This window comes from Labeo rohita, chromosome 15, assembly GCF_022985175.1.
Source record: "Labeo rohita strain BAU-BD-2019 chromosome 15, IGBB_LRoh.1.0, whole genome shotgun sequence".
NCBI classification, from domain to species: domain Eukaryota; kingdom Metazoa; phylum Chordata; class Actinopteri; order Cypriniformes; family Cyprinidae; genus Labeo; species Labeo rohita.
Window position 1 is genome coordinate 22,026,560 of NC_066883.1, and position 16,542 is coordinate 22,043,101.

Below are 16,542 nucleotides of genomic sequence, written 5' to 3' on the forward strand. Positions count from 1 at the left end.
TGTAAATTATATTAATAATAATTTAAATAATTTTAAGTCATTCTAGGGCACCCTTGGAAGTTTTCTCAGCCCCCCTGGTTGAGAAAATGGCCAGTAAACTGCAACACTGCAATTCTAATTTAGTAATTATTTAGTCACATTCAATTCCTCATGAAATAGTTCTGTATGGACTATTTAATATTGTATTTTGTAAGCATATACCAAGTAAACAGGAACTTCATGATATTAACTGTGATGTACTTTCCAATAAATACATTACCAGTCAAACTTTTTTTAAAGAAATCTCTTCTGCTCAGCAAGCTTGCATTAATTTGATCCAAAGCCCAGCAAAAACAGTACAATTTTGAAATATTTTTACTATTACAAATAACTGTTTAATATTTGAATATATTTTAAAATGTAATTTCTGCGATCAAAGCAATATAGCTAAGCTATATTTTCAGCATCAATTCATCAATATTTTATTTTATTTTATTTTATTTTATTTTATTTTATTTTATTTTTTTGAGCAGCAAATCAGAATATTAGAATGATTTCTGAAGGATCATGTGACTGGAGTAATGATGCTAAAAATTCAGCTTTGAAATCACAGAAATAAAATACATTTTAAAATATCTTCAAATAGAAAACAGTCACTTTAAATAATACAAATATTTCAAAATTGTACTGTTTTTTTCCTGTACTTTGGATCAAATAAATGCAGGCTTGGTGAGCAGAACAGACTTCTTTTAAAATACATTAAAATATTACTGTTCAAAAACTTTTTGACTGGTAGTGTATATTTGTGTCTCATTTTACCTCCCTATATGGTAAAGACTATTTCTAGGCTATTTTGTAGATTACACTGCTAAATTATGTTTTAAATGAAAATCAAGTTAGTATTATTTATCATGCCGAATTTGAATAATTGTTTTACAGTGTTTTTAAAAATTGTTCCATTTATATGTATGTAAAATATAATAAAGGAAACCATACTCTTTTCTATTTCTATGTGGAAAATGTCCATTTTTAGTTAGTTGTTTATAATGCTGTTCGTTATTAGAAACAAAGGTGAGCAATATACAGTACACAGTCATTAAATTACACAAATACACATTATAAGATTTTTAAAATATTATATACATTGCACAGCTGATGGATTTTCAAGGTTTAGAGTTGCTGTATCCAGATCGGAATATTTCTATTGTTGCGCTCTGAATCTGGCGCTTTCTCACCGCTCTTACGTCATCATTGCGCGTCTCAACGAGTGTCACTAAGCGGCATTTCTCTCCCATTGAATGGGCAGAAGAAAAAACACAGCGTAGTATAATCCAACTAACCTCTTATCCAGGTCTTATCCAGGTATTATTAAAAACAAAAACATTTTGAAATGATTGATACCATCGAAAAAGAAGACAATATTATCAGCGAGGAGGAGGCTGCACAATATGATCGTCAGATTCGCCTCTGGGGTCTCGATGCTCAAAAGAGGTTTGTTGATTATAGTTTCGTTCATAAAAAGAACTGTATTCATTATTGTAAGTTATTTGTGGGCTAATTGTTTAAGAACAATGCATAAACCTGATAAATATGGTTTAAAAATTCATTATTTGAGTAGCTTTAACAATCATGCTTTTTGTCTGAAATAAAAATGGTGTGTAAGGGCCACTCCACGAATACATTTTTGGACTAGTTGTGCAAAAATGAAAAGTAGTATATGTAACATAATAAAGGACATGCCTATACATTTTACGTTTTCAGACTTAGGGGATCACGGGTACTTCTTGTTGGTCTCCGGGGTCTTGGTGCAGAAGTAGCAAAGAACCTTATTTTGGCTGGGGTCAAAGGACTGACTCTCCTGGACCATGAGCAGGTATTATTTAGACTGACTTAAAAGGCTGGTTCTCATTGATCTTACATCATTTGTTAACGTCTTTCATGTTCTTCCAAATCTTGCTTTTTTCTGTGGAACAGAAAAGGAGGTACATGACAGTAGAGTCAGCATGCACTTTTATTGTATGGAAAAGAGATGCAATGAAAGTGAATGGTGACTGTTGCTATCAGTCCCTAGACTTTTAACATATGCTTTGTGTTCCACTGAACACACAGAACAGGTTTTTGGATTTATCAGGTTGTGTATATATAGTTTTTTGGGTGAACTGTTCCATTTACCACTCAAAAAAAGCACCATTACAGGTACACAGCTAAGTGTTATTTGGCTTTCATCAATCAGGTGACAGAGGAGTCCAGACGGGCTCAGTTCCTGATCCCTGTGGATGCAAATGGTCAGAACCAGGCCCAGGCCTCTTTGGAGAGAGCTCAGTTACTCAACCCAATGGTGGAAGTGAAGGCAGACACAGATACAGTGGAGAGCAAGCCAGACGACTTTTTCTTCCAGTTTGATGCGGTGAGTGCCAGAACAGGCAGTGTTTGAATCCTTATGTTGTGAGCTACTATCTTATGGTTCATCAAGTAAAAAAGGACACAAAAATATTTTAGAGACACACCTTCTTTTCAAAACGGCATTGACCAGTCTGCTGTGCCACTTAGCACATATTACAAAACCAATGCATCTTATTGTACAAAAATCCCATAAGAAATTAATATTTCTATGGAAAGTTTGATGGATAGCTTTCATTTTGGCATCAGGTGTGGTAGTGGTTCACCTGTGTATCAGTGATAGATAGAAACCTTTGTGCCTTTTACGTCCACTAGATGTCTCTATACACAGTTGATCACTTTCATTTAATGTGGTTATAACTTCTTTTTTGCCTTGTTTTTCTGTCAACCTCAGTATGAACCCATCTATGAATAGTCAGCGTCAGATCTAGGCACAGTCTTTTATCTGCGACTTAGTTTGGTCTTTTCCAAGCATATGATGTATTCCAGGCCATATTTTCTTTAAATCAGGACACCATTGTTGGCTGTGGAACATGCAGTCAGCATACATACCCTGTTCAAAGTGTAGACTGGCAGTCTTTCATCTTCTCTCTGTCTGAGAGCTGTCTGAACCCTCCCTCTGGGAGTGCTAGTGAAAGTTCAGGAGGAGGGGGAAGAGATGGTGGGACACAGAAAGAAGAGGGGGGTTTTAACATCATCTATTCTCTTTTATCTATTTCTCTTGATATTTCTTTTGAGAAGTGCAGAGGAAACATTGTGAGTGAACGTCTTTGTCTTTTCTTGTGTATGTGTGGTGTTATTGTCAGGCGATTTCTTAATAAACAATGCGAGTTTAGTCAAGAGGCAGCCAACAGTACACTGAATTAATCATTGTCTGGATGAACTGTACGTGCATGAAAGAATCATTTGAGACAACAAGTACTAGGATGTTTTGTGCAACAAGTACAGGGAATTGCTCGTGCAGGTGTGCAGATGTTTTTTGCAATCACAAAAAAACAGTTTATGTTTATGGAAGCCTATTTATACCACAAAAGAAAATTACATTTATGACATTTAGGGCATAAGTTGAAATCATGATATACATCATAATAATAATTAGGGCTGCAAAATTAATCGAATTTCTAATTATGATTACAATTACAGATGCCACTATTATGTAATCGTTCAAAGACAAAATTATCAAAAACATAATAATAATAATAAAAAGAATTCACTTACATTATTCTGCTTTCTTAAGATGTGTGTGTGTGTGTGTGTGTGTGTGTGAGAGAGAGAGAGAGAGAGAGTGTGTATTTTTCCTACAGGTTATCTTTTAAATGTTTACTTTTTTTATATTTAAAGAAGAAACTATATATAAAAATGTGGCATGCAGTTCCTTCAAACAATGGTATAAAGCTATTCAAAACATCATTCAATGTAAATTGTGATAATCGTTATTAATAATCGCAATTACAAAATCATAGGAATAACTGACAGTTATGATTTTTGTCATAATCGTGCAGCCCTAATAATAATACATGCTAAATAATGAAATAACAAGTTGAAATTATAACATACTAAATCGTAATTATGAGATGATAAATTAAATTTTGAGAAAAAGTTGAAGTTGAGATTAAAAGTCATAATTATGGCAAATAATTTTTTTAATCATGTATTTTTCATTTTACTTATGATTTTGTATGACATACTTTCAACTGTTTCAATAATTATGACTTATGTCATACTTGTGACTTTTTAGCTCATTATTATGACTTAGTGTTTGAATTAACATTTATTAATTATGACTTATCTCATAATTATCATTTACTAATTTACTTATTTTGCAGAAATGGGTTTCGATACACTACCTGTCAACTTTTTGAACAGGTTTTTTTAAAGAGGTCTCTTCTGCTCACAAAACCTGCATTTATTTGATCCAAAATACAGCAAAATCAGTAATATTAGGAAATATTTTTACTGTTTAAAGTAATTGCTTCCTATTTTAATATATTTTAAAATGTAATTTATTTCTATGATTAAAGCTAAATTTTCAGCATCATTACTCATTACATGATCCCTCAGAAATCATTCTAATATGCTGATTTGCTGTTCAAGAAACATTTATTATTATTATCAATATTTAAAACAGTTGAGTACCTTTTTTGCAGGATTCTTTGATGAACACAAAGATCAGCATTAGATGATAAAGACATTTATAATGTTACAAAAGATTTTTTTATTTCAGATAAATGGTGTTCTTCTGAACTTTCTATTCATCAAAGAAACCTGAAAAAAAATCTGCTCAGCTGTTTTCAACATAATAATGGTGATAAATGTTTTTTGAGCAGCAAATCAGAATATTAGAATGATTTCTGAAGGATTGTGTGACTGGACTAAAAATTCATGTTTGAAATCACAGGAATAAATTAAATTTTTTAAATATATTTAAATAGAAAGAGGTTATTTTAAATAGTAAAAATATTTCAGAATTGTATTGTTTTTGCTGTACGTTGAATCAAATAAATGCAGGTTTGGTGAGCAGAAGAGACTTCTTTAAAAAATCATTAAAAATCTTACTGTTCAAAAACTTTTGACTGGTAGTGTACATACGTCTGTGTGAGATGATTAGTTAAAAATAAGAATATACCATCATTTAGTCACTTATCTCTTTCCAAACTTGTATGACTTTCTTCTATAGAGCACACAAAAAGAAAATATTTAGGAAAATAATCCAATTATCATTCTTTTCCATAATCACAAGTCATAAGTGCCCTCAAGCTTTAAAAATCAATCAGAAATTGCTTAAACGTTCTCCATAAAACTTACATTTCAGCCTGTTCCTCTCACAAAGTTATCGTATTTTTTCAGAAGACCTGGAATATAGTCATATTGACCACTTTTATGATACTTTTATAGTGCTTTTTGTAATTTTTGTTTTGGCAGTCCATTCTGTCAATAGAAAACAAACATGGAGCTTCTGAACAAGGTCAAGCCGGAGGTGGAGGGCTAGGTTTTCATAAGGAGCTGTTCATAGTGGCCTGACTAGGGTGTATGTTTTGAAGGACTGAAGATAGCTGAGGACTAAAGCCAAGAGTTTAAATTGAATTAAAGACCTGCCAGCACAGACATCATGTAATGCCAAGTGGCAGCTATTTAGTGGAGGCATATGGTAGCTGCTGGTAGCTCTGATTAATATTCCATTGTGGCATGATTTGTTTCTTCTTTGCATCCTCTAGGGGTCACTGCTTGATAAAGATGTGTTCTTTAGAGTCGCCTGGCTGCCTGGAGGCACGTAATGCTCACAGGAAGAATGTGTCAAAAGACAAAGTCTCGCCACATGTTTCATAATGTTTCCCCATGTACGTTGGTCCCAGATGATCTAGTGAAGGTGTTGCTCCTCAGGGCACTAATTCATTGCAACAGTATTTCCGAGAAGTGTTGTTGATATTCAGGTGTGGATTGCATAACCTTCGAACATACTTTAAAAAAAAAAAGCCTACTTGGATAATCAGGTCACTTCAGGTGTACTTTAAGTTTTGAGATTATCTGTTTTGTTCTGATGAGGAAAGTAAACAACCTAAACCAATGGTAAACAAACCCAAGTCAGCAGATAAAGTTGCGAACCACCCAGTTAACGCATCATGGCACATGCCATTGGTATCTCAAATGGGTATTAATACACCACCCTATTCTTATCTCAAACCCAAAATTGCGGGTGTGAGAGGGTTGGAACATTGGATAAGAGTGCCAATGTTCTGGTCAGTTGTCTGTCATCGCCAAATCTTTGTTCTTCCAAGTTTCTGGTTGTACTCATAAGATGTTTTTTTTAAGGACCCTTTAAGGTCACCGGTTTGAAAACCACCACATATGAATGTGCATTGTTTTGTTCAGGTTTGTCTGACCAGGTGCTCCAAAGACCTCATGGTGCGAGTGGACCAGCTCTGTGCCTCCAGGAACATTAAGGTCTTCTGTGGAGATGTGTACGGTTATCATGGCTACATGTTCTCCGACCTTGGCCAGGAACATCACTATGTAGAGTAAGTCAGGAAATGTGGATGAAAAGGACTGTGTTTGATTTTCATGTCGAGGAAACTAATCATCCCATTCAAACTTGCCAGAGAAAAGCCAAAAGTGGTGAAAGGGTCCAGTGAGGCCAATGATGGTCCTGAGGCGAAGAAACCGAAGGTTGACCCCAATGAGACTACAATGGTGAAAAAGGTGGGTGTGTTGGTGGATTTGGTGTCTGTTAACTATATCTTTCAATTTCAGTCAAATGATCTTTTAAATTTAAGTTAATATAACCTCCATCTCTCTCTGGTTAGACAATCGGTTTCTGCTCTCTCAAAGAAGCCCTGGAGGTTGACTGGACTAACGAGAAGGCCAAAAGCAATCTGAAGCGCATTCCTGTAGACTACTTCCTTTTGCAAGGTACACCTTCAGATTATTTTTTACATTTAATTACTCCAATAACTCAGTAAATAGGAATGTCCTTCCTAAATCATGCAATCTACTAAATGATCTTCAGGTATTACATTCCAGAAGCTTCTCATGCTTACCAAGGCTGCATTTATACGATCATAAAATTAAGTAAAATTGCAAAATATTATTGTGATGTAACATTATTTGTTAAATATAATTTTATTCCTGTGATGGAAAAAATGCATTTTCAGCGTCATTACTCCAGTGTCCTTTAGAAATCATTCTAATATTCTGATTTGCTGCTCAAAAAACATTTCTTATTATTATCAATGTTTTTGTGGAAACTGTTTTAATAAAAAGTTCAAAATAACAGTATTTATTTAAAATCAAAATCTTTTGTAAATTAGATGTGTCCTTACTGCTATTCATGATCATTTTATTGTAATTTCTGAAAAAATATTAATGTTAAACCTAACTGACAGATCATGTGAATGTTAAAAATAAATTTTTTTCCTGTGATGGCAAAACTGAATTTTCAGTATCGTTACTCCAGTCTACATTGTCACATGATCCTTTAGAAATCATTCTAATATGTTGATCTGCTGCTCAAGAAATATTTCTTATTATTATCAATGTTTTTGTGGAAACCGTTTTAAGAAAAAGTACAGTATTTATTTGAAATCAAAATCTTTTGTTAATTAGAAGTCATTACTGTCATTCATGATAATTTTGTAATTTATGAAAAAATATTAATGTTAAACCTAAATGACAGATCATGTGACACAGAAACATCCATTTAATCAACAAAAATAGCAACAGTATCATATTTAGTGGATCAAAACTAGAGAACAACCTACAATTTCCTAAATTTCAAGGTCACTCAGTGTGGAATCGGTTCAACACTGCAGCTGGAATTGCTTGCCAGTTCGGTCCTATTTGAAATGATCCTAACAGGAGTAGAAGGGTAGTTTATTTAAGCATATTTCATAAATGTATTGTATTCTGAATCACAGTATAAAAAAATTAAATGAGATATTTGAAAAAGAACTGATCAAAATTAGAGAACACTTACAGATACCTCCAAGTCCATTGGTGTTAATCTGGCACCTGCTGCTAATTTCCTTAATTATATGACAAACCCTATTTAACTGGCAGCATTTTTCCAATTTTCATTGAGATTGCAAGATGATGGGATGCTCTAAGGTGACTGAAACTCTGCGACAGGAGGTTGTCCAGATGAAGGCCAAAAGGATGACACTTTCAGCCATTGCAAGAAAAGCTGGTCATTCCAAATCTGTGATTTCTCAAATATTCCAGGTTTACAGTGACACTAATTCATTCGAGTCCCCCAAAAAGGCTGGTCATCCATGCATGAGAAGACAGGATAATGCAGGCTCTCAATGGGGAATCGGTTCAGCACTGCAGCTGGAATTGCTTACCTGTTCACTGCTGAGCAGTTTAAGGATCTGTATTGGCATGCTTGGCTTGAAAAGTCAGACTGAAAGTGCACTCTGACCAAGCCTCTCATCAGCAGAAAGAATCAGAAGGCTAAGCTCACCTTTGCTGAGGAGCGTGTTGTGTGGAGCGAGGAGAACTGCTCCAAGGTTTACTTTAGTAATGAGAGCAAGTTTAATTTATTGAAGTATTTATAGATTGTTCTCTAATTTTGATCTCCACTATATATTATACAAGGTGTAAACACGGGTTGATTTGTTAGGTTTGTTACAGTTTGTTTAGGCAACTGAAGACATGGCAGTTTCCTCCTGCCGTCTGTCGTACACCATCATCAAGGGGCGGGACTGTTGATCTGTGTAATTATAGTCAACATTTCTCTTTTTATACTAGTGCTCACCTGGTGTCCTCACTGAGACTGGCTCATTTTTCCATCACAGGCTGTCCATGGCCAGTCATGTGCAGTGGCTCTCAAAAACAAAACATGCCACCTCCGCACCTCTCTATCATTATAACAGACTCTGACTGCACCTCCACCCCTCCCTCAACATCTAGTATTACATTTATGGAAAAAATAACACTTCCTATTTGTGCACTGAAGCAAGACTTTAAATACATCGCTGTGCTCAAAAATACCACGCATCAGTTCAAACAGCTTTTGAGGAAGAGCCGTTTCCTCCGTCTTAACTCACTGATTTATTTGAGGTTTTATCACCCCAGTGGTGCGACTATTACATCAATGATTTTTTTTCCAAACCCTCAGATGTTGTTTTCACAATCTGGAGAAAATTCTATCAAGAAATTGAGCTATGAAACTTAAAATTTCATCTATGTGCCAGATAGGCTGAGATAACATGAATGAGTGGGTGTGTGTTTCTTTGATGTAAGTGTATGTGCTAAGCTGCCAGGTGGAAATGCAGTGGGCTGAGGTTCATTGTGTTGTAGTTGGTGGGCAGTCAAAAAGGGGAAGTGATACTTTGGAAAATCGCCTAAAGGGCTTGATGCCTTTTCACGTGCTATACAAATCTTCAAACGCATCTCTCCTCCACTTACGTCCTGTTTAAATGTGGAAAACCCACTCTTTCCCCACTGAATCTTTCTTACTTCCTCCAACAGTGCTTCTGAAGTTTCGTACAGATAAAGGTCGCGATCCTCAGCCAGACAGCTTTGCTGAAGACTCTCAGCTGCTCTTGCAAATCCGCGATGATGTTCTTGAGACCATGGGCCTGAGCTCTGAGCTGCTTCCCAACACCTTTGTCAGGTACTTACAGACGCAGAAACATGGTGTTCACATTCATTCTCTTCATCGTGTTTGTTTCTTAACAACCAAGGATGTGAAAAACTAGTGGGTGGGTTTCACAAACGACTAGTTGAATATAATAATATGTCTGGTTTCAGGTTCACCAGACCCCGACTGGGTGTTTCTCAATTAGATAAAGTGCAACAGAATGGAACAGAATGGAACAGAATGGAGTGCAGGCTTTTTTAAAAGATGGATTATTTTTAACCACTTATGCCAAACTGTCAAAATACACTCTCAGTCAGTGTAATCAGTCAAAATTTTTCATCTTTTTGTGTTTTTTTTTTTTTAAAGAAGTTTCTCCTGCTCACCAAGCCTGCATTTATTTGATGCAAAGAACAGCCAAAAAAAGTACAATTTAGAAATATTTTTATTATTTAAAATAATAAAATATAATTTGAATATAGAAAACTAGATTTTTTCAGGGTTTTTTGAAATAGAAATCTTATTAAACATTATAAATGTCTTTGTCATCACTATTGATCAATTTAAAGCATCCTTGTGAAATAAAAGTATTAATTTCTTTTCCAAAAAAAAAAAAAAAAGCTTTTGAATTTTGTTTTGAAAATTTAGCTTTGATCACAGAAATAAACGACATTTTAAAATATATTCTAATAGAACACTATTATTATAAATAGTACAAATATTTCACAATATTACTGCTTTTGCTGTGTTTTGGATCAAATAAATGCAGGCTTGGTGCTTGTACTTTAAAAAAAAAAAAAAAAAAAACGTTAAATATCTTACTTTTGACTGGTAGTGGAACTGCAGATTCTGGTGTGAAGTTAAAAACAATTTTTTTTAAAAAATTGTGAGATGCAACAGCGTCTAAACACACTCGCCTGAAAGTGATGGCTGTAGTGCATTTCTGAGAGAGAGAGTTCATGTACGCAGTAGCTAAAATCCAAATGAACAGCATGCTAATTAAAATATGTAAGCAAAATAATCTGGATTATTATCTAGTTCAGATTTTTGAATGACTAGTGAACCCATCCTTAATACCATTATTTTCTAACTTTAGCTCAAAATACATTTGATTGTTATGCATATGCTAGGGTATACATACAGTATGAAACATACATATTTTGCCATTATCTTAATAGGCTCATGTCACACACAGACGTTTTTTTTTTTTTTTTTTTTTTTTTTTTTTTTTTTTTATTTAGGGTTGTTTTTTTGTTGTTGTGAAAATTAAATGTGGCAACACTGACCTAGCCAGTTGTTTCACAATCGAAAAAAAGAAAAGGGTTTGATGGAACAAGAACAAACTAATAAAAACACAATTTAGGTAGTTTTTATTGTAAATGAAAATAATATTACTCCTTTTTACAAATTTGCAGTTAACATAGACGTTGCCATCTATTATGTTCGGGATGTCTGACATCCTCAGCTCAGAAACTCTGGGTTTAAAGGAAGTTTTGAGTTTTAACTATGACTTTGTGGTGATGTTCATGTGCATTTTCATTAATACAGTCTTTCCAACCTGACCAGAACACACCATAAGCATAAAAACTGAAGTGTACTTTGGGGCTTCTCTCTCCAACTTAACTACAACTCCTGGTTTGTGTTTGGTCCTCACAGTTACTGTTTCTCTGAGATGGCCCCAGTGTGCGCTGTCGTCGGAGGAGTTCTTGGACAAGAGATAGTCAAGGTGAGATCTTTGATTTGATCCATTTGTCTGAAAAATGAAAGTTCTGTCATTAATTACTCACCCTCATGTCGTTCCAAACCCGTAAGACCTTCGTTCACCTTCGTAACACAAATTAAGGTATTTCTAATAAAAACCGAGAGCTTTCTGACCCTCCATAGACAGCAAGGGTCCTACCAGAAAGGTACCAAGAACATGGACCTTTTCACAAGGCTGTCATCATCATAAAACCCTGAAAGCTTTTCATATTTTGATTTTCAAAAAAAATGTATGTACATTTATAACACTATACTTATATCACATTTTCATCAAGTTACAAAAAAACTTGTTAACGCTTACGCAAGGATGTTTCTGTGACTTCCGCTGTGAGAAACCCAGAAATGTGAGAAAGTTCCATTGACAAAGTAGACATCAGTTGTCACATCAATGTGACATTAGTTGTTCAACGTTAATTTTATGAATCTGCGAGAATTTTTGTTGCACATAGAAAACAAAAACAGCTTTATTCAGCTATTTCTTCTCTTCTGTGTTAGTCTTCGACACACGTTCACGAGAGTACCACGATGCATGCATGTGGTGCTGCTGACGCAGGAGCCGAATGCGCCTTGTTTACAAGCAGAAGATGCACCCTGTACGTAAAACCCTGTACATCAATAGTCGTGGATGACTTGCAATTTTTTTGCCCAGCCTTACTCATTCAAAACAGAATATATAGAAAATGAACTAAGAAAGATGGGCATTCTACGTCAAAACGCAGAGCTGACGACTGACACGGAAGAGAAGAAATTGTTGAATAAAGTCATTGTTATTGTTTTCGTTGCGCATATAAAGTATTCTTGTAGCTTCATAACATTACAGTTGAACCACTGATGTCACATGGACTATTTTAACAATGTCCTTACTACCTTTCTGGGCCTTGAATATGTCAGCTGTGTTGTTGTCTATGCAGGGTCAAAAAGCTCTTGGATTTTATCAAAAATGTCTTAATTTGTGTTCTGAAGATGAACGAAGGTCTTACAGGTTTGGCATGAAATGAAGTGAACTATCCCTTTAAGTCTTTATTGTAGTTTTGGTTTCTTTTACTCTCTCACCATACTTGAAGTGTGAAAAGTATTTCCTAGCTTTGCTTTTCCCCTTCCATACAACCTGTCAGTCTGGCTCTCCACACAACCATGAAGCCCTCCATTTTCACTAGCTGCGAAAGTGACTTTTCTGATGAGGCGCAGTGAGAAGTGTATGGCAGCTGCCCTCTCCATCAGAATCTGGGCTAAGTCCAAAAGTTTTATCTGTTGACGGTGTGTAAATGCCAGAAATGACGAGGTAATATTCCGGTCACTGATGAAATCCAGCGGAGAGCGCCTGAAATCTTCTCATATGATTTCATAAACCGTACGAGATTAAATAACCTAAAGCGCAGTGATGTAATCAGTCAGTCTTGAGTGGATAATTACACCTGGATTATGGACAGAAAGAGGATCCGCTGTAATGTAGGCCATGTAAAAACACCAATTCGCTCTAGTTACAACACAATACGGTAAACGGTAAACGTCAATATCTCTCTTAGAGGGTGATGTCATAGCCCGGGCCGAGATGCGGTGGGGATCGGGGCTGTGTGGGGTGATGGAGTGAACGCCGTGGTCTCAGAGATGGTGGCTGGGCAGGCCTTGAACCCACATGGCGGTGGAGTGAAGCCAGCCTGTCTCGCCATCTCCCTGCATGATGAAACAGGCTGCAATTCGCATATGGCTCTCTGTTCCTCGCTGCCCCTCGCTCATCAGTCTCCATCGCCACAACAGAGAACGCGTTCGACGCGTTCGATCAAAGCCGTTAATTACAGAATTCAAGGTCTGTGGTGCCTGACATGTCTGAAGATTTGTTTGCATGTGTTCGACAGGCGCTGTCTCAGAGAGATGCTCCGCACAGAAACTTTTTCTTCTTCGACGGCCTGAAGGGTAGCGGGGTGGTCGACTACTTCGGATCCAAATAAGTGGCCCCTGGAGAACACGGAGAGATGTGTGGCGATGCATGTGTGCTCTCGAAACACCATGGAGTTCATCTTCTGCCAGTGGCCGCAGGCATCAAAATCTGTCTTTTGGACGGTACCTTTGCGTAGCAGTATGCCACACATCAACTCATGCCAAGAGCGACGAGAACATTTTGTCCACACATGCTTAAATATTCATGTACACAGGTTTTTCACCAAGGTTATGTGATTTCTACGTTTTGTATTAAAAAAATAAAAGCCCAATAGAAGATACATTTGTTTTGGATTGATTAGCGTCATCGTTTTTCTCTAATTTGTCGCCAAAGGTCTCTTTGCTATCAGTGATGGAAAATAACAAAACATGAGGGTTTAAGGGGAATTTGAAATTAATGCAAAAATGTCTGAGGCTCCCTTGAGCCATTTTTTTCTGAAAATTAAACCACACAAATCATCCCATCCCTGCGCCGAAGTGAGGCCCGGGTGGATTTTCTGATGCTTGTTATCATTCTGACATCGTAGTGAAAGCCTGAGGCGCATCTTGACGTATTTGTCAGGTCTAGCGTTTTTTTTTTTTTTTTTTTTTCCTGGTGACGTTTGTAACAGGAAGTGCTTTTATTAGCTCAGCCCAGGTATGTCATTTACTGGACTGGTACTGCAGGGTTTATGACCCTCGAGGCAAGGAACTCATGTTTTGATTTTTATGTTTTCGTAGAAGGAAATTATCCTGCCCCTCCAGTTAGAGATGAAGAGGAATGCTAAAGAACGTAATGCTGAAGAACATCAATGCGACTGGTAGTCCAAACACGTGCTGAACACATGACCTCATGTACTATAAGTACTAAATGTATCACATTTGTTTGCCTTTCAGTTGAAGCGTAATATGTTTGAATATGTCGTGATGTGCTGCAGACATGCAAAGTCAGAACTTCGTGCCTTAAATGGATCATAAACATGTGCCTTAAATGACAACACAGCATCAGTGAGTCAGATGAGAAGACTGGTCAAACCGGTTGAGCAGGTGCTCAAGTGGGAGGGGCGGCAGCAAGTCTTGTAACCGTTTTTAATTTTTTAGATTCGTTGACAGTGGAAACATGGGTTACTAGGTAGCACTAATAGGCCAAACTTTTTAAAGATTCTTATCATTATAGGTTTAAGCATCAGCATGGAAAAGATTTTTAACTGTTCTGTGCTAATTATAACAGAACAGTTATGGTAAAGGTCACTGAAAGGCAAAACTCCCACAATAGACAGGATGTCTCTGCCAACATCTACATGGCATGGCATGTGCATGTTTTCAAAGTAAAGTCTGAGTATTATGGTAAAATCTTGATTAAAATTCAGCAGCTAAAAATAGTACATTTTATTGTACATTTTATTTATTCCATTGGCATGGAATGGAAATTCAGAAAATCACCCTATCTATTTTCTAATGTAATCTTATTGTGAAGAATTCGTTCAGGCATATTTCTTTCTTTCTTTCTTTCTTTCTTTCTTTCTTTCTTTCTTTCTTTTTGTTTTGACCTTTTTTTAATAAATTTTTTTTTTACCCAGTGTCACTGTGAAAATGACAGACTTTTCTCTGGTAACAAAAAAAAGAAAAAAATGTTGAATATAATTTTAGCTTCATAATATTGCGATTGAACCACTGATGTCACATGGACTTTAAGTCCTTACTTCCTTTCTGGGCCTTGAATGTGTCAGTTGCGCTGCTGTCTATGCAAGGTCAGAAAGCTCTTGGATTTCATCAAAAATTCTTAATTAAATCTTAATTTGTGTTCTGAAGATGAATGAAGGTCTTACGGGTTTGGAACGACATGAGGGTGAGTAATTAATGACAGAATTTTCATTTTTGGGTGAACTATCCCTTTAAACTGGTTTCCTGAAATTTTCAGCAGCTGATTTTTAAGGGTTCAAGCGAGTAGCGCTGATACCCTGTTGTAATTGTTAGAATGGTCACGGATCAGCGATCTCCACATAAAACTCATCCAAACCGTAAGTCGTAGATACTTGAAACTTGGAGGGATGGTAGTACTCACACCACCTACAGCGTGACCAAGGCTCACCCCAATCGGCCTGATGGGGGCGCTACAGCGTTCAAAAGTACTCACCGTTGCAAAGGGGCGCCAAAACATTTGTAAAGGCCAGGGCCTAACTCCTGAAAGAATGGGATATCTTTGCCAAACTTAGAACGGAGTTTGACCACTTGGTGCCTCTATTAGAGGGGAAAAATAAAAATGGCTATAACTGTGTAACCATTTGTCTTTCCAAAATGAAAATCAGTGTGCACGGTCTTGGTCAAAAGTGCCACACGTGTCTATAAGGACATTTGCGTATCTCAAAAAACATGGCAGCCATTGGCAGATAAATTTTGAGCATCTGTTAGACAAGGTTAACGAAGGTCGATGAACAACGAAAATCGATGGGCCTGTTCGACCTGTTCGAGAAATTTGAAAGATATCAGCCACTGAATTTATCAAGGGTGTAAACGATTCTACGTCACACGTTTTTTTCACACATACATGCGCTATTCATATCATGCAATAGAAGTTCTCATTCCGGACAACTTTGCCTCTAGAACCACTGCTGTCAATCAAACTGTTTGTTGAATGATGTCAAAAACCTACACTGTAAAAAAACAATTTGTTGAGTCAACTTAACAAAATAATTTGTAACCTGCTGCCTTAAAATTTTAAGTTCAGTCAACTCAAAAACAGTTTATTCAACTTGAAATGTTAAATTATACTAAGTAGCAAGTAATTGCTGCTTGCAGCTATATTCTATTTATATTTGGTGTATTGCTGTTTATAGAATGATAATTGTCCTTGTTGACACTTGAATCCATCTCGTCTATCTTTAGCAATAGGTGTAATTAAATTGCATCGCTTTAGGTCAAAGGCAGTGTGATGACTCAATGTTTTTTCACAAGACAAGTGTCTATAATTATGAACACTTACAATGTATATTAAAATGGATTTCCTTCATTGTTTTAAGCAACTAAACTGTATTTTTCCTTGGAAATGTCATTGAGTACAAGTATTCATTTCCAAAGCACTCAAGCAGAAACTCACCAAGATAATAAAATAACGTAATGAAGTCCAATTACTTAAGTACTTCACATCACTGCCACTGTCAGTATAGTGAGAAATGAAACAACAGCCTCAGCTGTAAAGAGGCTCTGACTGATTAAGATCCACTGCTCTTTCTCTAGCGGAGGAGAGAGCAGGATTAATTACGGACGCTCCTCATTTTAATTAAGCAACCTTCCTCTTATCCTGACGGAACCCCCAAGGCAAGATGTTCTTACTCCAGAACAGATGTGTTGCCCCCAGCTATAAAATACATAAACATGTGACGGGAGAATGAACGGCTTTTTTAGGAACA

At 36.3% G+C, this 16,542-nt stretch overlaps 1 protein-coding gene across 1 annotated transcript; it reads left to right on the forward strand.

Annotated features, from left to right (window-relative positions):
• Window positions 1–1,223: 1,223 nt before the first annotated feature.
• On the forward strand, window positions 1,224–13,434 carry sae1 (SUMO1 activating enzyme subunit 1). The gene is made up of 9 exons (XM_051130299.1): window positions 1,224–1,470; window positions 1,741–1,852; window positions 2,213–2,386; window positions 6,250–6,395; window positions 6,477–6,576; window positions 6,681–6,786; window positions 9,346–9,490; window positions 11,111–11,180; window positions 13,072–13,434. Exons 1-9 carry the CDS (start codon window positions 1,370–1,372, stop codon window positions 13,162–13,164), a joined length of 1,047 nt encoding a protein of 348 aa, XP_050986256.1. The 5' UTR covers window positions 1,224–1,369; the 3' UTR covers window positions 13,165–13,434.
• The last annotated feature ends 3,108 nt before the right edge of the window (window positions 13,435–16,542 follow it).

Excerpts from the sequence above, each read along its gene's own strand:
- sae1 (XM_051130299.1), top strand. The coding sequence starts at position 1,370 with ATGATTGATACCATCGAAAAAGAAGACAATATTATCAGCGAGGAGGAG. Across the intron at positions 1,471-1,740 it reads GGTCTCGATGCTCAAAAGAG|ACTTAGGGGATCACGGGTAC; the intron begins GTTTGTTGATTA and ends TTACGTTTTCAG. Across the intron at positions 11,181-13,071 it reads TTGGACAAGAGATAGTCAAG|GCGCTGTCTCAGAGAGATGC; the intron begins GTGAGATCTTTG and ends TGTGTTCGACAG.